Source organism: Porites lutea, chromosome 12 (assembly GCF_958299795.1).
Source record: "Porites lutea chromosome 12, jaPorLute2.1, whole genome shotgun sequence".
NCBI lineage: Eukaryota > Metazoa > Cnidaria > Anthozoa > Scleractinia > Poritidae > Porites > Porites lutea.
In genome coordinates this window covers 17,076,663-17,101,680 of record NC_133212.1, presented here as the reverse complement: position 1 = coordinate 17,101,680, position 25,018 = coordinate 17,076,663, and the positions used below count along the sequence as shown (strand labels likewise).

At 40.2% G+C, this 25,018-nt stretch overlaps 2 protein-coding genes across 2 annotated transcripts in view; both read right to left on the bottom strand.

Annotated features, from left to right (window-relative positions):
• LOC140953791 (cysteine-rich with EGF-like domain protein 2-A) overlaps nt 1–25,018 on the bottom strand; it is a 53,605-nt gene that overhangs the window by 8,789 nt on the left and 19,798 nt on the right. The window contains exon 2 of the mRNA XM_073403177.1: nt 887–1,220. Within this exon, the coding sequence (XP_073259278.1) occupies nt 887–1,220 (334 nt within the window). The remainder of the gene's footprint in view (nt 1–886; nt 1,221–25,018) is intronic.
• LOC140953592 (uncharacterized) lies at nt 13,780–16,126 on the bottom strand. Its single transcript, XM_073403006.1, has 3 exons — nt 15,885–16,126; nt 14,243–14,875; nt 13,780–13,911 (listed from the first exon to the last, which is right to left on the bottom strand). Exons 1-3 carry the CDS (start codon nt 16,117–16,119, stop codon nt 13,907–13,909), a joined length of 873 nt encoding a protein of 290 aa, XP_073259107.1. The 5' UTR covers nt 16,120–16,126; the 3' UTR covers nt 13,780–13,906.

Below are 25,018 nucleotides of genomic sequence, written 5' to 3'. Positions count from 1 at the left end.
TTTCAATAGCCGCGATAGATTATTTAATAAAAACGTTATGAAAGATTCAAATTATTCTTAAGCAGCGTAAGAATGCTGCTTAATATCATATTTCGATGCTAGGAAATTTTGGTGTATTTTCGTTCTTGCGATCTTAAAAACTAAGCCGTTTTCTCACCACCTGTCATCACCTTTCTAAGTGCAACCTCATTCAAAATTTGGACTTTTGTATATCTCTGAAATGACTCGAACGAATTTTTTCAAAATCTCTTCGCTCTCTTCTGAAATTTTCATTAAGATTGACTCACTGCAAACCCGTGAAATTTCATGACAAACCTATCCCACGAACCGAATAAAACTCCGCGCTACAACATTCACTGTTTCGACGTTATGCTAATTTTTCCAAATTAATGCGGACAATACATATGTCCATGACTAATATTATTCAAAAGATGCGATAAATTCAAACTAAAATGTATAAGTTATTAAGGTATGGCCTCTGAAAAACTGTATCGAAACACGTTAAAGGTCTTATTTAACCCTTTAAGCCCTAAGAATGATCAGTATCAAAATTCTCCTTGTGATATCAATGCTTTATAAAACATATTGTTGATGAGAATTAAGAACATGATCCATGACAAGACACCATGAGTTGCTACTCAAACTACTTCTCACTACTACTTTTAAAGGGAACGTGTTATTTAGGGACAGCGACAGGGAGTTTGACTTTTGGTGTAAGGGCTTAAAGGGTTAATGAGAGATTTCCCTTCCCTTTCATTTACTTCAACTAGTGAAGTCCTTTAACCCCTTTATATTCCTGAAGCCTGACAAAGGTTACTCTTTAGTCGGTCCCTTCCCCGATAGGCTATTATAGGGAGAATCCCTTCCTCATGGTATGCTGGCTCACCTCGCTTTAAATCGCGTGGATAGTAAGATCTTTCTGAGTTTGGAATGAAGTCCTCAGGCCTGGCTTCCTTTGTTCTGTTGTTAAACTCGCAGGCGAGAAGAGAGATTACCCAGTTAAAACTTTGGCATCGATTGTCTTCGCGACACTTGAATACGCATGTAAACGGAAGTTCAGCAACAAGAGCGTCGTATACGTGTCCCCGTAGCATCCAGCCAATGATGGAGCTCTCGAATCTTCCACTTGCAGGACATTTTTGAGTAACTGCGTTGTAGAGCAGGAAAACCACAACTGACATACGTAATACTATTCTCGCCGTCATGTCTGGAACTTCCGGCTAAAGTATAAAAAAGTATTTTGTTAAAACGCGTACTTTACAAAATTTAATGCTTTACGTGTGGTGTCTCTTCTAGCCTTTTCCCTTGTTTTAAGTACGTTACAAGAATGTTATGAGAGTTTCATGATCATAAATAAGCTGTATACAGCTGTATAAAATTGCTAATTTTTCGTTAAGAGTTAAATGTTATAAACAAATCATTGGCTCATAAACAGCCGAAATGAATCGCCATCTCTTCGACGCTGTTTGATTCAAAATCCCCTTGATAGAGAATAACAAAAGAGGAAACTAAGACAACTGAAAGCCTCATTCACTAAGCTTGGTTAGTTGTTTGCTTTCAAAGTTGCTGAAAGAGTGATCTTCCTTACCCGTCTACTGCGCCTCCCCTTCGTTGAGCTGAGCACTTTGTTATCAACAACCCTAGTATTCTACTTAGAACATCGGTGAAAAAATTTTAAACACAAACCTAAGCTTCAAGAAATTTCTCTCTTTAAATCTTTAATCAGATAATTACGCTCAGAATCAGCCCATTGCACCGGTTCTCGTTGCATTGCCATGACAACGCTAATCTTAAAAAAAATCAGCCTAAACTTAGAACGACTTCCTCAATTTCATATGATCAGAGGGAAAATAAGAGTTTTATAAAGTACTCTTACTTTTGTTGAAAAATAGTTAAATCTGCTAGAGGTACAGCTGTAACTTGCATAAATGAAGGTTCATCAATTGATGGTTTAGATGGTGAAGAGATATTGACTCGGAAGACACTCAGACGACAAATATTTCTTAGCAAACCAGAATTGCTTTAAACTTTCACTTTAATTTGCTATTTCTCTCCACCCACATCCCGCCAAAAACTAATCTTAGTAAGTGCATTAAAAGTTAAAGAAAATCTTTGATCGTTAAAACTAGTGGAAATAAAAGACCCATATATTAAAGCCAGTGATATTACCATGAGCTGTTGAGTCCGAAGAGGTACAGAGACGACAGCATCAACACAACATACTTTAATACGATAGATTCATACAGCTCTCTCGAATGACAGCTCTACCACCGGTCAGCGGTCAGTTAGTACTTCATGTTACTACATCTTCCTTTTTTTTTTAAAGTTAACTAAATGTCAATAAGGACAACGCAGTTCTCCAGTGTCCTAAAGTGAAACTAATCTTAGCATTGTTCGATAAGTCTGTCCGGTCTTCTTAGAGCTCCTCTAGGTCTAAGGCGTGTCAGCATCGGTTCAGGCTGCAAGGGCTTGTCCACTGCTGGTTGGTCCCCAGGGACAGGTAGTTCTACATAATCTTCTTGGCTGGCTCCAGGAGCTGAGGATACGTCTGGGTTCCTCTCTCTTGTTGGTATCGGCTCATGATTCTCATAGTCTTCATTCTGGGGTGGGACAGGAGAACTTCCCACTAGAACTCTTCTTGTCATCCGGCGGTTTCTTCTCACTTGTCCGTTTTGGGTCTGTATGATTACAGATCTTGGACTCTCGTGTGGCTTAATCACTGTTCCTTCCTCTTTTAAATCAGGGATCCAAATGCGGTCACCGGGTGACAGTTCCTTTCCATCTACTACTTTGTGTCTATGGCCATAATCGAATTTCATCTTAGCTCGGTACTCCTTCTCTTTCCTTCTGATGTGATCACGGTCTGGGGTCTCTGGCTTTAGCTCCTCCGGGTGACAGGGGACTCTTGTACGAAGTTTCCGACCCATGCTCAATTGTGCTGGAGAGTAACCGTGGTGCAATGGAGTATCTCTGTAATTCAGGAGAGCCAAGTATTCGTCATTAGTCTTATTCAAGACCGCCTTCATAGTTTGGACCGCCCTTTCCACTTCACCGTTGGACTGGGGGTATCTTGGAGACGATGTTATGTGTTGAAACTGCCAGTCTGTGGAAAAGTTAGTGAACTCGTGTGAATCAAACTGGGGGCCATTGTCGCTAAATAAGATGTCTGGAATCCCATGTCGACTGAAGATCTTCTTAAGTTGCAGGACAGTCTGGGCAGAGTTTCCATTCTTGGACACTTGACTTATCTCTACATCTCTTGAAAAGTAATCTACGGCTAGGAGGTAATGTTTATCCTTGTGCTGAAAGAAGTCTACGCCAACTCTGCTCCACGGTCGTTCTGGAAACTCAGTACCTTTCATTGGCTCAATGCGTTCTCTGCGATATTTCTCGCACATGGCGCAGTTCTGCACGACTCTTGTGATGTCTTGGGAGATTCCAGGCCACCACACTGAGGAGGCCGCATTTGCACGTGTTTTGGTAATTCCTTGATGACCATCATGAAGACGCCTTAATACATCTGCCCGCAGCCTCGGAGGAATAATGATTCGTCGTCCTCTCAGGAGCAGGCCGTCGTGGAGGGAGATGTTGCCACGTTCACTCCAGTATTTAGCTATTGGCCCGTGGACTCTTCGTTTCTCTTCAGGCCATCCATTCTGCACATACTGCATCACAGTTTTAAGTGTGTCATCACTCTTCAACTCAGAACGTATCTCATCTAACCGCTGGTCGGAGGCAGGTAGGGTTACCAATACAGCATTCACATAGCACTCGACTTCGTCATGTAGGTCGTCCCATGACTTAGGCTCCTGGGCTTTACCCTCCTGGGGGGATCGAGACAATGAATCAGCTGTGTACAAGAGTTTACCAGGAACATGTGCGATGGCAAAGTCAAATCTCATGAGTCTCATCCTGAAGCGTTGTATGCGTACTGGTAGCTCGTCAATCAGCTTTGTGGAAAACAATGGAATCAATGGCTTGTGATCGGTTTCCACTTTAAATCTCATTCCGATCAAGAATTCAGCCCAGTGTTCAAGTGCCCATGTGATAGCCAAGGCCTCTTTTTCGATCTGGGCATAACGACGCTCTGTCTCGGTCATTGATCTGTTAGCATAAGCCACTGGCCTCATTTCACCGGACGGCTGCTTCTGCACGAGGACCGCACCAAGTCCAAAACTGCTGGCATCAGATGAGACCACGGTCTCCTTCTCTGGATCGTACAGTGCAAGAACTTGGTTGGATGCCATGTCTACTTTCAGCTGTCGGAAGGCTTCTTGTTGGGCTGTGCCCCACACCCACGCGTTCTCCTTCTTGAGCAAGTCTCTTAAGGGTTTCGTCGTCTCAGCCAGATTTGGGCAGAACTTCATAAGGTGGTTGACCAAACCCAGGAAACGTCTCAGGTCTGCAATGTTCTGGGGTTCTGCCATGTCGGTGATGGCTTTGATCTTGGAGGGGTCTTTCCTGATTCCATCACTGTCAATGATTTGGCCCAAGTATTGCAACCTGGATTGAGAAAATAAACACTTCTCAAGGTTGAGTGTTAGTTTCCTCTCGACTAGCCTGTCAAGGACTTGCTTAAGTCGTTTGTCATGTTCCGCTTGGTCTTTCCCGATGATTAGAATATCATCCATGCGGCACTTGACCCCTTCTATTCCAGAGAGTTCTTTGTCCATCCTCTTTTGGAAATGTTCTGGGGCTGAGGATATGCCGAAGGGAAGACGCTTGAACATGTAACGGCCGAAGGGCGTGATAAAGGTAGTTAGCTTGGCACTTTCTGGGTTTAGGACTATCTGATGAAACCCTGAGTTGGCATGAAGTTTGGAGAATACTGAGCCTTCTGTTAGGCTTCCCAGGGTCTCTTCAACTGTTGGCATTTGATAGACTTCTCGGCGGACCGCTTGGTTAAGCCTGGTAAGATCAACACATATCCGCACCCTGCCATCGGCCTTTGGCACTACCACAATCGGTGAACACCATTCTGTCGGCTCATCCACTGGTTCAATAACGTCCAGTTGTTCCATACGCTTGATCTCCTCTTGCACTTGCTTCATTAGTGGCAGTGGTACTCGCCTGGGAGTGGTCAAACAAAAGGGTGTGGCCCCTTCCTTCAATTGAATTGTATGCTCACCCTCCAATTTGCCAAGGCCTTGAAAAAGTGATGGGTACTGCTTGACAATGTCCTCCTTGGTCCCTGATTGGAGTGGATGGCTATCAGGCATTTGATGGACAGCTTTAACACTGTATGTCCCAGGGATTTCATGGATAAGACCAAGACTTCGGATGGCGGGTATCCCCAGAAGCAACTTGGATGCCCCACTGACTACGTACACTCGTTCTTTAATGACTGTTTCGTCTTGTTGGAGGTTCATGACTGCACATCCAAGGGTCTTTAAAGGAACATCCCCTGCTCCGACAAGTTCTCTGTCAGATTTTGAAAGTGTTCCATATGAAGACTTGTAGATGTGCTCAGGCATCACAGACACTTGTGCTCCTGTGTCGATGCACCATGCCAGCGTCTCTTGGTCTTGAATCTTGAGGTTGACATGCCATCCAGGGTCGGACCTACTGGTTTGAGAGTTTATTGCTGGTTCGGCCTTGGAGGTGTTTGGACTAGTGGGTGTATAAACCCCTCCCACAAATGTGAGGCTAAAGTTATCCTCGGTTTCAAGAACTTCCTTGACCGTCCTTGGAGGTACACTCTTGCATATGATAGGGAAATGTCCCATTTTGTTGCACTTGCTGCATCGTGTATCTGCCGCTGGGCAGTTCTTCTTGCCAGGGGGGTGTCGGCGGTTGCAATACCCACAGTTCCGGCCACTTGTTTGGAAGGGCTTCCTCTTGAAGTCTCGCTGATTCCTTTGCTCTGTATCTTGACCAGCATGAGGGTCTTGCCTGTTCCCTCGCGGTGTGACGCTCTCAATCTCTGCGGTTTTTGATTCGTGTAACTCACGTTTTGTTGCTTCCTTCAAAGACAGGATTTTCACTGCCTTTTCGAGTGAAAGGGCTGCTCCCTCGTCATAGAGTTTTAGCTTGTAATTGTCTTCCTTGCAGGAAAAGGTAAGTTTGTCTCTAACTGCTTGCTCATAGAAATCGGCTGGGAACATGCACTCGGCGGCTCTTTCCTTGACAGTCTCCACCCACGAATCAAAGGTCTGTGTGGGCTCTCGTTTAAGGTGAAGCCAAAATTTCTCTCGCAGCATGAGTTGAGGGTCCCGTTTTTGAAAGTATTCATCAAACTTTGCCACAACGGTCGCGTAGTTGTCGGAGTCTTCGGCTGGAAGTTTCTCTTCTCCTCCCGCGGGGTCGTCACGCTCAGGTAGGTAGGTGAAATTCGAGTAAATTTCCAAACACGGCTCGCCGATGTGGTTTAATAGCAGCCCCACTTTCATTTCATCGGGTTTCTTTGAAGCTCCAATTGCCTTGAGGTAAATTTCGAATTTTTGTTTCCATTTTCCCCACGAGTGAGCAGGATTTCCCATCGAAATTTCCAGCGGTTCCGGTGGTTTGGCGAATGGTATGCTTTCCGCCATCTTGTTTTGAACCACGTGCGTAGGATCCGCGTGAAGTTTGACCGGTCAATTCGTCTCAGTATTTGATCCGTTTCTCCGATTGGTTTGATCTCCGCAACTGTAGGCTAGTAGGAAGGTCACGCTTCTGACACCATGTTGAGTCCGAAGACGTACAGAGACGACAGCATCAACACAACATACTTTAATACGATAGATTCATACAGCTCTCTCGAATGACAGCTCTACCGCCGGTCAGCGGTCAGTTAGTACTTCATGTTACCACATGAGCAAACTTAAAAAGAGCCTAAGAAAGTAAGAGACAAGCACTCGGAGTTTTGCCAAGAAAAATAAAAAAGTAAAAACTGCACTTACATGAAGTTTCTTACCATGCAGTTTCCTGAGAGTAGATTCTATGAATAAGTTGCGATATTCGCAATAGCTCAGCGCGCACTGGGTTTGACCGATCTCGCACCGAATTTCTCCTCTGCTTACTGATACAAGCACATTAAGTTTTAATTTTGTCATCGATACTATCAAATGGAACAATTAATTAACGTCCCGCGACCGGCTAATGGACTAAAACGTAAATGACATCAGCCCTAGGCCGGCTTCAGTTATTTACCATGCCCCGCTTGTTCATGAAAAGTGGATAACGCTAATCCATCGGTCATGATCGGATAAATATGTATTCACTGCTGATAGTGCAATTGGTTTTCCTAATGCCTATCCCCTGGATAGCGATTTATCCGGTTTAGTAGAGCAATTTTACTTGAAGTAGGTTGTAGAAAACTACGCACTATTATGCCTTTTCTTTTTTCTCTTCTTTTTTTTTTCCCAGAGGTTTCGTCATTTAATAGCTTTTGAAGAACACCAACACTAGACCAGCCGGATGATGTCATCAAATATAAAAGTTCAAAGGTGGCCTTACACCTTGCTAAACTAACTGCAACCCATGAAATACTGATTAGAAATACACATACTCAGAAGTCTGAAAACTCCAACAAAATACCCTTTCGATTATTCGCTATCCATCTTTTGAACAACCAGGGCCAGGAGGGTAATTTGACAAACGAGATGGAGATCGCCTATAATAAAGAACTTAAAATTTTCAATTGGCTGCTGCAAATAATAACTTTTACAAAGGCATAATAATCAATTATTTAATATGTATATAAAATAATGTTTAGTTGGGCAATTTTACTTTAACCGTAAAATAGGTTGTAGAAAACTACGCACTATTATGCCTTTTTTTCCCCAGAGTTTTCTTCATTTTATAGCTTTTAAAGAACACGAACACTAGACCAGCCGGATGATGTCATCAAATATAAAAGTTAAGCCTTACACCTTACTAAACTAACTGCAAGCCATGAAATACTGATTAGAAATACACATCAGGGGACCGAAAACATCAACAAAATACCCTTTCGATATAGGCTTAAAAATAAGAATCATTGAAGTTAGGTTGACAAAAGAAATCTTCGACAGTTTCTAGGAGTCTATTGCGGTATTCCATTTTTTCAACCGTTTTTCCCAAAGTACTCTCTATGATGAGTTCAACAGAGAGTACGGTGCATGTGTGCCCGATAATGAATTCGACTTTAAAAACATATGAATCCTCGGACGTACACACAAATTCATACCCCCCACCGTGGTACATTTAAGGAGAGGGAAGCGGGTGGTGTGGATGGAACTTCTCCCCAGAGTTTTTGATATGTTGCAGTATTTCGAAACGATTTTTGAAAGCCTTTGATCTTCTTAAAACCACCGCGGCGGCGAGTGGTATTTTTTTGTGTTTTTCATGAAAAATAAGAGATAAATAAACACTTTGCATGATTTACTTTTATTGTCGAAACAAATGAAAAAAAAAACATGTATTTTCACCCAAAAATAGCTTGACCACCTGCTACTTATGACGTCATATCTTCTAACCATAGCAACTGACCATAACTTAACGTGTCTCAAAATGCGCGCGAGAGATAAACAAACAGCTACCGAAAACGTCAGATGCTAAAATGTTTTATCCTCTAGGAAAAAACTTAGAAAAAATTCAGGGGGTAGTGGCAACCACCCCCCCCCCCCTGTACTTCCGAGGGTTAATCGCGACCCATAACCATTTCTCTTGTATTAATTTGAAATATTGAGATATTTTATAACAAACTCAATGCAAATGTTGTTATTTAGTTGCATACTATTATTTGCAGAGTATCAAGTAATATATCAAACATGAGATGCAGTGTTTCATCACCAGATGAAACACCGAGAAGAGAGTTGAAAATACGACGCGCAGCGGAGTATTTTTGACAAACTTCGAGGTGTTTCATCTGGTGATGAAACACTGTGTCGAATGTTTTAAATTTCTTCTCAAACAAAATCATTTTTGAAGGAGAAATTAAGGATGCAAATACTAAGCAGTGTTTCATCCGATTTCCAAACACTCATTAAACATTAATTTCCTTTGTATTTTCTTAATGAATTATTAATGAGTTTGAGAACTTCATATAATTAAGGAACTTGGCTTTCTCAACACTTTGGCCACCGGCCAGTTCGCTCCCACTCAACTCAGCAGTTACATGTATCTATTTACTTTATCTGCTTACATCAATAAAAAACTGTGCCAAAAATTGAGGATAGAGCGTAACAAAATTTTTAAAGGGATACTTAGCGCTATGTGATCAATACAGAATTCCTCTTTTATATCCTTCCCCTAATAACATACAGAATGAGGAGCCAGAAAAAAAAGTTCAGTTCCTTTAATTTGTTCACAATTACATTATTTAGTGGGTCAACTGACTCCGATAACAAACACATATCAAACAGAACTCACTTTAAAATGTGAAAAAGCAGGTTCGGCCTCTTGCCTAGATTTAAGCCTTTTTTTCAGGGGCACCCAATGAATATTTTTAAGAAAATAGTTTTCCGCCCAAAGTTTTGCTATGAAACTACAGTTACAGGTAATCAATTCAGTTATGGGTAATTTCACCGTAAACTGTATTTCTAACCGTCAAGACATTAGATAAAAGAGTTAACAAGAGTTAGTCAACTTGAAGCACTACAGTTTAATCTCCCTGAACGGACTGTTCGCACTGAGCCTAAAACAAGCTTTTCAAAGTGGTCCCATTCCTTTCTTCAGTAACTGAAGACCGACCCTGTTTCCAATGTTGTATGCACTGTAATTTTCAGGGAGTTATAATAACTCCTCTAGTGGGGCTAATTTAACTCCTTACAGTGGAGTTATTTTTCGTGGAGTTACTTTAACTCCAAAAAGGAGTTTAAAGAACTCTTTTTCAGGAGTAAAAGTGACCCCAGATATTGAGGAGTTAAAATAACCCCAAAAAAGGAGTTATCCTATACCTAAAATTTTTACTCCACTTTCAGAGTTAAATTAACTCCAAAAAGAGTAAAAACAACCCATGTAAGGAGTACAAGTAACCCCATTTCAGAGTAATTTTAACTCCAGACTGGGAGTAAAAAGAACTCTTTTTCAGGAGTAAAAATGGCTCCAAATTCGGAGTTAAATTAGGAGTTAAAATAACCCCAAAAAAGGGGTTATCCTGTACCTAAAATTTTTACTCCATTTTTGGAGTTATAGTAACTCCCTAAAAATTACGGTGTGTCTTCGCAAAAGTGGACTGCATGCCACTATGTTCGGTAAAGCTGGCTGGTTTCAGTCGTGTCAAGTTTAACTCAGTCGGATAAAGTAGCTGTTGCAGAAAACAAGAAGTATACATGTAAAAAAAAAAGCGGTTTAGTGAACTTTTAAAATTTATTCTGATGTATTTATAATTTATAAATTAAGTTTGGCACGGTAGAAGCGCGACTTGCTAAACGACAGTTGCACGTATTGAAGTCGAATTTAGAATTTCAACAATTGACTTCAGTCTGGCAGTACCACGTTTGAAACGAGCCTATTAAGAGTCTTAGTTACACTAGCGCTAATTGTTTTTTGACTAAAGTGTGAACAGGGTAGGAACGACATTATGTCAACACAAAGTCGCTGCTTTAATCTATTTGACTCTTTCCAAATAGTAAGTGCATAACAGACATTATAAGTAAGAACCAACTACAAAAAATCTACCTTTGGATGAACAGAGGAAAGTTGTTTTAATTAAGGCACCGAAATCTGCAAAATAAGGCAAGAGAGTACTAGCTTTCACGGTAAAATTGGGCTGCGGTCTCCTTACACTATGTTTTTTCATTGATTTATTTCATCTTAATATTGTGTACCTTAATCTGCATCTTACACCGACAAAAGAAATGCTCTAAACTTTGACAAATATAATGAACCCTGGACTACAGCAAACCGACTTTAGAACAACCAGGTCCACGACATTGCTATAATCCCCCCCCCCCCCCCCCCCACACACACACACCCACTTTCTTCTATTTCTGGTGGAAATGAAACTGCCTAGACATAAATGCTTTTTCTTCTGCTTGAAAGTTCATGTAAACGCCCGTGTTCGAGCGAAATCCGAATCACCAGGATTCGAAGACTACTTTTGACCTTCCAATCTCCAGTAAGAATTTACGCCTGTAGTACGGTGTGTCTTTGTATGACCACGCCAGCGCTTCCCTCTGAAAGAAGCTCCTCGCTGCCAACAATACAGCAACACCGCACTTCGATGACCCATCTCCACTACATGGTTGGTCTGTCATTCCAAACCGCCTAAACTGCAGAGGTTCCCAGGCATGCAAATCGAAGATGTCTGACTTAGACAGCGAGTATAGGGTTCTTAACACAGCCTTGAAAACGACGTCCAATTGTTTAGGAGGCTTCATGTGGTACAATGACCCCAGTGAGAATTCTCTTTAAGATGTGCTGGAAAAGAATTGTTAATTGTCAACTGTGTGACGTTTTTGCCAAAACAAGAGTTTCGTACGGAGCTACAAATGATGCGTTCACTGCAGCAAAGCAAAATAGAATCAACGGCAAGACAGGTGTTTTTACCCAAAAGGGTATTTCCTTCCTCAACAAAAATATTCGTTAAGTAGTTTATCACATTATCAGTAAGATACCGCTCTCCAGTGAGGCAAGTAACTTGATCGAAGGATAGCGCAAGCTTAATTCCATTGCGTCGTGCTAGTAAGACAGGAGTGGCAGTTCGCTTATAAAGAACGGCATTAACGAGTGTTTCTTTACCCTTTTCACTAAAACCACGTTTAAAATATTTTTCCAGGAACGCCTTTTCTTCTTTAAATTTTTTCCTTATATCTCTCAACAGTACATTATAATTATGGAGAATGGGCAAACTCTCTCTTGAGAAGTTTCCTATGGAAGCAAATTTAAGACAGCAGTTGCCACCTTTATTTTCCACCATTTTAAGTAGCGCTTTTGCGCCATGCTCGTACACAGAGAGAGGAGGAAGAAATTGGATAGTAAGTGGATGCTGTGAAATAGGAACAATTTTAGGAAAATTCTGGACTGCAATATATATCTGCCCGGGAACAACAAAAACCGGGTGCTTTTTCAAAAAGCTTTGCAACTTCACCAGCCTTTCCTTGAACACAGAATGACACATCTTGATCGGCAATAAAGGTGATGCCTACATTGGAAGCTAAAGATTTGGGCCTCTTTTTTTCTGAGTCATTTTGATGATCTTTGGAGGACCTAGGTTTTTGGGTAAACTTTTTGCAAACTTTGCGTTTGGGAGATTCTGAGCAGTGCTCAGATGTAGATTCATCAATATTAAATGTACGCCACTTTCGCTTTCTACCAAATGAAGATACAGACACATAGTTTAATTGCATATTGAAAGAAGAAGCTGGTAACCAGAGATCGTCACATTCAGAGAATCCCTTAAAACGGACAAGGTACTCAAAGGCTTGTGTCGCAGGATTGATACGGCGATCAACAATTTATTCAACCTCATAATATCCTTCACTGACTTTACTGTGCCCTTCACTCATTTCAGACAACTCAAATTCGTCGGAACCTTCGGTCGCTTTTCGGACATCTTGCATACGTGATGACGTATTTATGACCTCCTCGAATGGAAGATATCCCTTTTTCCGATAACCAAATGGCACTCTCTTTTGAAAGAGAAAAAAAAAACGTAACAAAAAAATCTCTCGTAGCCCGAAAACAGGACGAAGAACTGCCTAATGCGTGCTTGAGCCAAGGCGCTAACACAATGCAAGATAAGTCCTACAACTACCCTTATTTCGCCTTTTATTGTCAATCAAAGTGTTGGCGGATTCACGCGCATCGATGAGGAGAAAACGATCCCCGCTAGCGTTAAGTAAAGGCTTAGTATGGGTGTTGCTCTCAATTTTGACAAGTCTGCGGAGTTGGTGACACAGCATACACAGCCTCTGTGATATCTGGTGATACCTCTTTTTCCAAAGCCCCTTAATTCCTTTCTTGACGATTGTTAAGGCGGCAGCCTGTGTACAGACGGCCCCTCTCCCCTCCTCATCGAAAAAAAAAATTGGCGTCTGTACACAGGCTATGAGGCGGAGGCGTTCGAGCCCTCTGTCGCGCCATGTAAAACAAATTACCAGGGCGCTACAATTCAACGGTTTAAAAGTTCGGACATTCCACGTGCACAATGGAACGGTGCATTTCGGTTGCACAGCCCTGAACCAAACCACCTCCCGTTTGGTTTTTGTTGTTGTAAGCAGAATACAAAAGAGCGGTGCTGGGTACAACAATTTTTACTGAAATGGCCTGTTCCAATTTGATGTACCAACCGAAATTTCCAGAACTGTGTTGAATGGAAGGAGGCCCAAGACAGTCTTGGTTTATACAGTGGATTGATTCTTGTTGTTATTGTTTTCATTGTGTACATAGATTGGAGGGATTGGCACTGTTTGGACAATTTTTGAATAGTAAGGCTGGTTAATTCGCTTCATAGCGGGTATGACCTTATTGGGAGTGGATAAGGGGGCCATCTGAATGAGGAATATTAGGTTAGGGTTACGGGTGCAAGCCGCCTTATGACCTTATTTAGACCGTAGGATAAAGCAGTTTTATAAACTTTAGCCTGGCATGAAGCACACTTGCTAAAACTTATGGAAAAATTTCTGCTTTTTTTTTTTTCCTTTCAAAGGCAGGTTATTATTATTTACTCAGCATGGCTGCTAAGATTCAAATTTGAAGTCGCTTTCCTCCAACATTACCGGAGCAGAACGGCCGTTCATTAGAACTGCTTATCGATCCCCTCAAGGGTGACCCTGCCGCCAAGCCCCTGCCCTTTTAATACTTTTTAACAGCTCTTGCATAATGCGAGACTTTTGACGTCGATGAGGATAACAACTTCACAAAACTTACATGTACAGTTAATTACTCTTTATTTCCCTTTACAAAAATAAAACCCACGAAATTTTAAAGCAACTGGCAGAGAATGCTCCATTCATAATGTTGGCTTAAATTTTCTTGGACTTGACGCTTCTCTCCAGGATCATGCTGAGAAGGAAAATAGTAAAAGTAAACCAGGTTAGCTATGGACTTCGGAGTCTGAAAAAAATTGCAGTCAGGAATCTACAATATCACGATTCAGTCCGGCGAGTGCTCGCAATATCTGTGTGTGTAAAAACTGAACTCCTCAGTACTATCTGAATACAGGCTATTTTTAAAAAGTTTTTTTAAGTCGAAGTGCCATTGGAACTCAGAGCAGGATCATTCTATAGTGAAAATATTCAATACCCATTAATGAGAGAATGACCGCTAACTTGTGCACTTTTATTTTTCACATTGCAGTGAATATTTAAATTTGCTTTTTTTATTTTTTCATTACCTGTGACAAGTTTCTGTATTGCTTGAATTTGCTCCTGACTCAAAGCTCTGTTGTAGATCCGCATCTGAGCAATTCTGCCTTTGAAGTATCTCCTATCACCACTCTTCACTCCCATTCTGATGCTATCTTGAGTGGCTAGCTCAAGGCCTGCTCCAATGTTTAACGTCTGAACCACAGCTCCATTAACCCACAGTTTGGCTTCGCCAGAGCAACGGTCGTAAGATGCCCCAACAAACTTCCATCCACCCGCGAGACTGGTGTGTAACAAGGCATTGGTAGATGAATAATCTCGTCTGTTGAAGCGGACAAAGAGTTTTCTACTGACAACCCACAGGTGAATACCCCAGTGTCCACTATAGTCAGTCTTGTAGTTGAATAGAGGTCCATCCTGGCCATCAAAGTAGACCCAGCACAGCATAGTTATCGAATATCGCGCGTCTAAAGGTCCTCCAATCCTGTTGGGAAACTCGATGTAGCTGTTGGAGCTTCCAGAAAATTTATAAGAGTAGTTAGGTCTTCCATCGGGCCCTGGTGCCAGGGTAACGCCACGAGGAATCCCTTTTACCGCTCGGTTGTTAATCTCCTTGGTACCGTACGCAGCATTAAGGGGGAAAAAGGCGACAGGGTCTGGAACTTTGAATGAGTAAAGAATATTTATTATTATTTTTGAAGAAAATGAATTCTGATGCAATGGATCTATGAGGAGGATCGACAATAGGTATCGTACGCAGCATTGAGAGGGGAAGAAGGCGACAGGATCTGGAACTCCTAGCGAGAGATCTTGCCAACCATTCATATGCTTTGAACACACCTTTGACCATGCAGTCCTTACCCCTTGAGTATCTTTGCGACTCCGTATGTCTAATGTAATTATACCAGGGGCACCCAACGACGGTTTCCCCCTGAATACATTGAAAACTCTTTTTAGGCTATCGAGAGTACTTTTAGATCTCCAGTAATGCATTCTAAGCGGCGCTATAAAATTTGTATATGTTCGGTCATCCTAGGGGAACTTGTGAGTCTTTTCGAAATTACAAGGGCTTCAGTATTATTTTCCCAAAAATTTTAGATGCAATTTAACGTTTTACGAAAGTGAGAATTTTTCGTATTCCTCTCTCCGTTACATTTTTTAATCGGAAAATAATAGGTTTTCTTTTTCTGCGAAAATTAGCCTAACATCAGGTGAGTAGAAGTGTGAGAAATTATAGTTCAGAAAATCGTAGGGAATTTCTAATCAGTATTGAGGGAGTATTAGTCATGCAGATAAGCTCAGAAAATTGTACCCGAATGGAACGGTCATCTAGTAAGAATTTTTTAACCGTCCTGAAGCGATAGAAAATTCTAGGCAATATTTGCTTCCCCGAACAGATAATTTACAGAAAAGAGTCGTTGATATTACACGTGGCCTAAAACGTGGCCCAACTGAGTTTCATAGCTTAAAAGCGTGTGTTTAGTATTTTACTTTGTTTAGTATTTCTATCCCTTTTTTCCCTTTTCTTATTGACTAAAGTTAATGCGGAATTCAAACCAGCTTCGAAAAATGTGGCGTAAATGAGGTTAGAATGTCAGTAGTCTGGAAATTATGAATAATTTAATAAAAGAAGTGACGGAATTCAAAACTGAACTGTTACCACCAACCAACCTTTTTTCCTTGTTTCTTCTTTCTTGGATAAATTTTTTAGCTCTTGTTCAATCGCTTCCAGTTTTGTTTTCATTTCTAAGATTATTTTCTCGAGCTTGGGTCCAGCGTGAAAGCTGTAATAGTTGTTTATGTTGCAAGTAGTTTCCTTTGAAGGTAGGTTATTCGGGCTTTGTGTTGTCGCGGATTCTACCGTTTGCAGGAGCCACAGAAAGCAAATGAAGCCTGCAAAAATCATTCTGTATAATGTTTTTTACAGTTACACTTCTCTAAGTCGTGTTTCAAGGAAAATAGTCATGAGATATACAGCTAAGAACTGTCCTTTTATTTGACTGTATCAGAAATGTTTCAAAGGGCCATAGGACGTGTCGTTGAATATTCGTGTCAAAGCTTGTTCACCTCTAATCAAAAGCTCTTTCTTTTACTGAATCGATTAATGTCACATGTAGAGTGACTTGCACAAATCCCCTACACAGGAAATAATACTGGAGGGATTCAATTTCTACCATGCCAGTGACGAAGACATTTAGCAGGAAAAACTTTAGTTTCATTAAGTTACAGACAGTTGAATTGCGCGATTAAGGGCTCCCATTTATTAAATTGGGTGGCCGCGAAATAACATCGAGTGAGGTACTCAAGCGAAGCTTCCGTTGGAGGCGAAACACATTTTACATCATTTACAAAAAATGGTTAGCTAATTTAATATTAATTCTCAAACGACTCATTCAAAGAAAACAACCAGTCTACATTTTAAGATCGGATACGCTAAAGATATGATTAGTTAATTCGTTGTAAACAGAAACTTTGAAACTCGATGAACAGGGCATTAACAGCAAAGGGCCCGAATTGTCAGTATGAGTCCTTAAAAGACCACGGAAAATAAATTATCTTCCCGAATCAGTGGATAATAATTATAACAAAACTTCGTTTCAATTCGAAACGTAATCTCTGTAATTGTCACTTAAAGGCTAATGTTTGACGTAACTCGTTGCTCAATTTGAAAATTAAGTGTGGCAGGGTCAAAACTTTTATTGTTACGTAATAATAAGTCTTATATAGCAGTTTTTCTGTCGAAGGCCGCGAAGAGTTTTCACACTGATATATTACTGTACGCCTGAGAACCAGAAATAAATAAATGCTTTAGTACCTCCGTCTGGCATCGATGACTGCATATTTATGTATAAACAATGCTAGAATTGAAAAAGCATCGATAAACTAAAATTTTCGCGTAATGGAGAATATAGAAAAAGCTGAAACCAACATTGATTACCTTGAAGTTCTCAAGCATGAAAAGGACCTTGTTAGTGTAATTGATCAGACAAATTCCTTTGTGATGATCTAAACCTTTCCCCCATGTCAAAGTTGTCCAATCCGAATGCGATACAACCTTTGTAAAAAAAATCAGTCTTTGATACAATAATGCAAAACATTAAAAGAAAGAAAAACATTGTTTTGGATGGTGTAGCGAAGAAATAAAAGGAGTAAGTTGAAATGAAATTATACAGCTGTCTCATTACATATCTTGTAAACATACATGTAAAATGTGCATAAATTTAACATTTGATTAATTCGCCTGTCCTGAAAAAAATTCTAAAATATTAAAAAAACTAGCTACCCCTATGACAACAGTCGAAAAAATACCCCTTTTTGTGGCACTGAATTATACGCGGTGAAAGACAAAAACTTACATTTTAGTTTTTCAACCGAGTTTTTTAATTATTATAATAATTTGACCACTGTCGTGAGATTCATGAGCCCCGTAATGCTCTTTCGAAGATCGGCTTGAAACTTCTGTCTCGGCTGTTGAACCTGTTTGCGAAGGTCAATTTATTCATAAACTCATTCGGTTAATCCAAAGTATTGTGCATCAACGAATTCCCTTTTCTGCCAAGCTAAAATATGCCATTATTAACCAAATGCCACTGGCCCAAACCAAGCTAAGGATAGAAAGCGTAAGAATTATGGTCAATGGTACAATCCTTATTGACTGCAAAATACCCATGCATCAAACTCTTTACTGTCAAAAGTAAATTTGATAAAACATTTAATTTCTAATGTGACTTGGACACTAGGGTATTTTCTGCTACAAACCATATATTAAATGACTACGGTAGAGTCGTCTGAAGGGAAACCATTCTCACCTATCCGCCGGATTCAATAATTGTGCCACAGGATGGGAATATCTCTTCATGTAACACACGGTGCCAATGTTTCGTTCCCCATCTATCGCTCTCTTTTTCGTAAAACTGGCCAGGGTCAGTCGGTTGATATATAGATAATTAAATAAAAAAAATTATAAACGAAGGAATGAATGAATTAATTAATAAAGGCGAAAAGGCTCATAATTTGCCGCTGCATGGATCCCGTGATTCACAGCAATTTGTGTGCTTTTTTTTTACTGTAAAAACGACGCGGTCTATCCGGTCTTTCGCTTGTTTTCTACATGGAAACCGTCTTCATTTTACCTTTGGTTTTGGTGAACGGGCCAGGGTTCTAAAATAAATTTACGAAGGAAGTAAGCAATAATATCCAGTAGACAAGAGAGAGATTTGTTAAACAATAAGCAGCTTTGATCCAAGACGGTGAATTAAGATAATTTATGGGCAAACTTGATTCACAAAGACCTTTGGCCTGAAGAGACAAGTCAAATCAATAATCAAGACTCTACTTTGAATACTGTTTCGTAGGTTATCACAATTTAATGAGAGTTTATTATTTCCTTACGTCCTTGGAAACTTCATTCATTAACCCTTTAAGCCCCAACATCCACATGCAAATTCTCCAAACTGATCTCTATACATTTTCTTTAAAAATTAGTTGAGAGAATTTGATAAAAAATCAAGGCATTTTCTCTTTTGTGATCATTTTACTAATTCTCATAACTTTATCTCTTGACAATGTATGGACATCGTTAGGAGAAAATTGTTGTCGGTCACTATTGGGACTTAAAGGGTTAAAAGATCAGTAGATGCAACTAATCATGTTAATTTCGAATGACTAATAGGTTAATAAACCCTCTGATCACTTAAAAATCATGATCCCCAATTATGCACATCGAGGAGGATCGGCCGCGGTTGATAACAGCCTCCAATCGACTCCCAGATCTGACTAATTCTTCAATCATAGGAAGGCTGAATTAATTTTATATCTAGTTTTGTTCTTCATTCAAAATATTTCTTAGTTCTTAACAACTTCACCTCCTCGTAGACTTTCCTCGAACGTTTACTTGTTTCGAGGCACGGTTGTATGATATAAACAGATGGTTTTTCTTGCAGATACTTCTTAAAGAATAGATTACATTAATCGGGCTTTTTTTATTTTTCATTTATTTATTTATTGATATGCTTATTATGGCATTGTTTCCGTTCAATTTCAGTCATGTTGTTTAGTTAATTAATTCATGCATAACGGCAGCGGATATTACCTAGAAACGAGGCTGCTAGGCAATATACCATCGAATCGATGGTATATTCTTGGGTTGCACGTGACGTCACCAAAAATCAAACTAAGAAACTATCGATTCTTCTGAGTTTCTACTTTCACGAGGTATTACAGTACCTAAACACCTTTACATAAAAAAGTTTTTGGTTCGAAAGGTTTCTTCGTTATGCGAGAGAGGACTCTTGAATTCCCAGGCTTTTGCGTGACGCGGCATTTAGATGGCGGCCGGGAAAGCTCTTACGTGGGTTAAAACATAACCGATTTCGGGAGATTTTGCACTGTAAACATTCCTTGTCTCAGAATAAATATTACTGTAATCTGTATGAGTTCCTCAAGCGAAGAATTCACGCATTAGTAGGAAAACTAGAAAACAGTTGGTATCCGGCGGCCATATTGGTGTTCCTGAAAGGGACACCAACATGGCGTTTCCATACAAAGCTTTATAAATTTAAGTAAACCGTTTTTCCCAATATCTCGCATTTGAAATATTTCACAGACCTGATTCTTGGCAAGGGTTTTTGTTTATTTATCTTTTTTTATTTCCCAGATTCTAGTCCTTCTATATTGAATGGTTTGCATTTTTATTTTTCATTGCGTGACAGTGCAAGCCAAGAATTGCTCGTATCCTCCAAACATGGTAAGCCACAGCTGGTTATTAATAAAGTCTGGGAGGGGGAGGGGGGCAAGATTAGAGCCAACCACATATTTCGACTATACTAAATAATTCATAATTTTTATCTGACTTTGTGTTTTGAATTTTCACCAGAAGTGTATTATCTTCCAGGCCCTGTTTGTTCAAACGTTGGATAGTAGTATCGACCGGAAAACATAAGTTCTAGGGAATCTTCTATACTGCAAGAACCATTAATTTTACGACTTTGTTGTATGTTAATTCTCAGTGAAGGTACATGTATCTAATTGTGAAGCGTTCAGTCTGTGCGTTTTAGGGTCCTTCTAAAAAGTATTTCTGATTTCCTTTGTTTTGATCTTGTTTTGTTTTGCAAAAATTGGTAACGCATTTTTTTTTTATCTTTGCATGTCTTTAATGAAGGGACAAAAGCCACTCTACCGAAGTGTACTTGTTTCAGTCTCCCCTTCAGAACAGAAGCAAATGCTAGGTAAGCGTCTGTTCCGCTTGATTCAAGCCACCCGCCCTCATCAGGCTGGTAAGATCACCGGTATGCTGCTGGAGATTGACAATACTGAGCTGCTGCACATGCTGGCCAGTTTCGTGAGGCCCTGGATGCCAAAACTAAGTTTGACAGAGCCACTTTTATAGTTCCTTAAGAGACTTATACATCGTTTTATTGTGTTTTTAGTTACACAGTTGTAGTTTTTTTTTTATTGTTTTGGCTTATTTTGCAGTTCTGTAGACGTGAATAGATCGGTTTACGCTTTAACAATCTTGGAAGGTCACCATCCCTATTCTTTAGTCAAATTCCCTGTTCTGTTACTAGGTTTAATCACGTAATTTTGTAGTTTTACTTACTTAATTATGTTTTAGATATGCATAGGATTGGTATTTTCTTAGGTTTGTTTTTCCTGTGCGTAGTTTGCTATCGTGTTTTTATCGTTTCTCTTTTCAGCACCTGTTCTTTGCAAGTTAGGCGTGACTTGGGCGTTTATTTAATCCCTTCTAATCAGGATGTGATGTATCTGTTTTATGCTTTTGACTAGTTTCCTGTCACATAAGTATCTGTTTGCTGGCATAGAAATACGAGTACTTTTGTCTAGTTACCTCGAGTTGACTTAGCTCGGCAATTAAGCTTTGCTATTTAGCTGATGAGCTTAACTCCCCAGAAGGTCTCGACCTCTGGTAAGTTTTGTGTAACATTTCCTTATTTCGTTGTTTCATTCCCGCGCTGTATTAATATATTTCATTTTTTTTAATAGGTTTTACTTTGTTTGGTCGTTAGTTTTGTTTGTAATTATGTTTTCGTTTTTCTTTTGTAATAAACATTCATTTAAGCCCACTCCTTGCATCCGAAGGATTCATGTCGTTGTGCCACTCCTCTTTGGCCTCCGGCCATTGGCGGCGTTTAACCACTCGCGCCGCTCGGTTACATAAGGAAGCCGTGTCTGTTCTCAAGGCTCACAATGCTAGGGTGAACTCAATTTGAGTATTAATGGTGTGTAACTCTCAAGGTTCACTTTTACGGGACGAGCACGTTTGCCAAACGTTTATGATAATTTGAGCAGAGATTGACGATTTAATACAGAAGTGATACGACTTATCGATAAGTGTGTTTCATTACTTGTCAAAAGTGTGTGGGTGTGGGTGTGATTGGAGCTGCTCCAAGCTCAACCTTTCTCAAAGTCGCCTTTTTAATTGGCGACCTACACTTTAGCCGATGGTCGCCAGAGAGAACATATATTGTTGACCAGAAAAGAAATCGCACTATATTGCCCTTTGGAGGTAAACGCGATTAAGAAAATAGAGCGTAAATAACATTGCGTGCATTAATCTCAAATGTTGTCTCACTTTAACTTTATAGAAAAATCATACACTGAGCATGTTCATCATAGACACGTTCCAAGTAATAAAATTACAACGGCTTGGCGCATGACCGCCAAACACAGGTGGCCAAATTGGCTACTTTTACCGCAGGTTTAGTCGCCAATTGTTTTTTTCCTACTCGTCATTGCGACTAAAATGGTCGCAGCTTGAAACACTGTTTTTAGTCTTTGAAAACTGAAGCAATACGCAACTTATGAATGAGGCTGGAGAGAAACAGATCCATGTTGCTGCCGGACAAAACTTGAATTTGACGTTTCCTTCTACCATTTCAACTCCCTCCTTGTTCCCAGGCTTTTTTCCCAATTGGCAAGAAGTTGTTGGGTTTCGAAAAGCATGCACTGAGTACCCGATAATGGCTTTTATACCCAAATTTGCGTTGTTTAGTTTCTGTTCCTATTTAGTTCAGCTCCCTTAGTAGTTGGCTTAATGACAATAATCATAGTCATATCTTGATTTTAAGTGCAGGTTTAATTTTGCATATGATTGTAACAAAGAACCTGAAACAAACTGGCAGGCATTATACTGAAATACCGCGTGAGCTTTCCATCAATACACTGCTGTGATAGGAAGGTACCTGTAGCTGATACTACAAATAAAATAAGTTAGCTGGAAATCGGTTACTGGAATGCCTGGTTAGAATACGCTAACAGTTCTAATAAATATGCTAAAATATTGCTAAATCAAGTGAAATACTATTAATAATTTAATAAGTAAAAATAGGGTTAAACTTTTCATCAACTCTAAAAACGTAACTGCTGAACTGACTCTTTTGAAGTATCAAAACATTTACACCAAATAACTAACGTTGTTTAGTGGCCCCAGTCTCCTGTGACTGAGTGGTAGACATCTGGCATGGGGTCATGTGTTCGACTCCTGTTGGGAGCACCCGGATTTTTTTCTTCCGGCAAGCGTCCGTATCATTGACTGAATAAACATCTTTCTCATCCATTGAGTGCTTACTACTGTTAAATTTCTTAGCTTGTTTTTAATGTGCGGGTAATTGTTGTTGATGCTACATGGAACACCGCTTTGGAATCCAACTGCTTTTGTTGTGTGTGCTGTCACTGTTCACTATTTCCACCATATGCGGTACCAGGTGGGGGGGGGGGGGGTACTTTGAGAATTTTTGGGTGGGGATGTGCCGCTGGGACCCTGGAACCCTTATCCTATACTACAAAGCTCGTTCAAGTGAATTTTGCTACCCTATACTAGATTAAACGCCCAAAATCCCCCCCTCCCCCTATCCCAGAGTAGCTGTTTTCCAGAAACTGCTGAGGTCACAAACATAGTCCAGCCAAAACAAAACCGAGGCGATTTGATTTTTTCATATTTTTGAGTGGCAATTCCCAGTACGGTTTGCCAAGTCTAGACTAAAATCTTCATGATCAACCAGTTGATCAGTTTCCTGGAAAATGATACCCTATTCTAGCTCTAGACCTACACTCTCTGATTTATATACCCTATCCCAGAGTAAACCATACCCTTCACAGCGGCACATACCTATACAGCCCATACATGGCAGTACCCCCTCCGGAATGCGGTGTCAAAACGACTGAGATGATAAAAGTTACAGGCATTATTTCTGTAGAACTAAGCGTCCAACACTGATGAGACTGTAAACGGAGTAATAAAGATTTACAGATGTTGTAACTAATCCACGCCCGCAAGGGGCAATCAATGCAGATATTATTGCTTATCGACCAGTCCAAAGAAGGATTGTGGCAATAATTTTACCATGACCCAATTAAGAGTAACCCATACGGGTCACGTTTTTCCAGGATCCGTGCAAAGAACCACAAGAAATGAGACTTTAGAGGTATGCAAAACTGTTGGGTATATCGGGTTCAAATTTTCAGAGATAACTTAAATTATTATGCTCTTGCAGTATGCAGAGCTTTTATTGCATTAGCTTCATCACTGAAATTTAAATAAACTTTTCATATTGGCCATAAACAAGAAAGCCTTTCGCTTGGAAGGTTATGCTTGTTGTCTGTTTTGTCTCTGTTTATTCTATTTCCTGTTGTCTTACATGTCGCGTTGGTATATATAGGATATTGCTTTCCTGTGCAAACAGATTGACGCTATAGGGTGACGTTATAGTTCATTCCCAAGACTGGCTTTCGAAAGTGTTTCAAGGGTCAATATTCAACAAGCAAAATAGATTGAAATCACTATTTTCTTTACTAATGTCAAAACAAGGAAAATAAACGTGAAAGTTATCTTCAGTATTAAAAAACCTAGTAATTAACTTCTCGAAATTGGAGCAATGGTTGAAAATCAAAAACTATAGAGTTATAGTTTAGATATTATAGCCTGTTACGAGCATAGCATGAGCGTAAACCTAGCATGCATAATAGAACGCCGAAAAATTGGTCCTCTAGAAATTGACTCGAGAGCACCGTTTGTAAAGCGTGGTATTGGACGATTTTGGATCGTAAGACTGGTTAATTCGCTTCATAGCGGGTATGACCTTATTGGGAGTGGGCGGACCCATCTTAATGACTGGATATTAGGGGCCAAGTGTAGCAGCTGCTCTGAAGAGAAGTCACCAATGGCGCGTTTCCCTGACCCCAAACAATACTAAAACAATTGGAAGAATGACATGTCATTGCTTCCTGCGACCAATTAGGGTGACATTAGGGTTAGGGTGCCAGCCGCTTACCGCATTTAGACCGTAGCACAAAATGTTTTTTGTAAGTTTAGCTTACCTGAAAAACGGTACACTTGCTAAAACTTAACCGACCATTTACTGCTTTTTCCTTTCAAGGGCCAGTTCATCATTGAAACAATCAGCATGGGATTCAAATTTGAAGTCCCTTTCCTAACAATTAGTTCATGCGTCAGCGTGCTTATGTCAAGATATTGTGCACACGGGAAGTTTGGACAGCACGAAAGAGACGTAAGAGTTGCTCGAGGCGCAGCCTCTTGAGTTGGGAGACGTCTTGGGAGGATTGCTAAGCTCACAAGAACTCGAGGTATAGTTTATTGAAGTCATCCGCGTGCTCAATGGGAGTATGAAGCACGCTTGCGCTATTGAATTTGATTAGGTGAATATTCTAGCCATGTTATAATTCAATTTACCTGAACAACCGCTGTTCATTAGAACTGGTTATCGCCTCAAGGACGATCTATCTATTCCTGCCTCCAAAAACCGCTGCCGTTTTGATATGTTTTTGCT

Excerpts from the sequence above, each read along its gene's own strand:
- LOC140953592 (XM_073403006.1), bottom strand. The coding sequence starts at position 16,119 with ATGATTTTTGCAGGCTTCATTTGCTTTCTGTGGCTCCTGCAAACGGTA. Across the intron at positions 14,876-15,884 it reads AGAAGAAACAAGGAAAAAAG|TTCCAGACCCTGTCGCCTTT; the intron begins GTTGGTTGGTGG and ends ACTCATTCAAAG.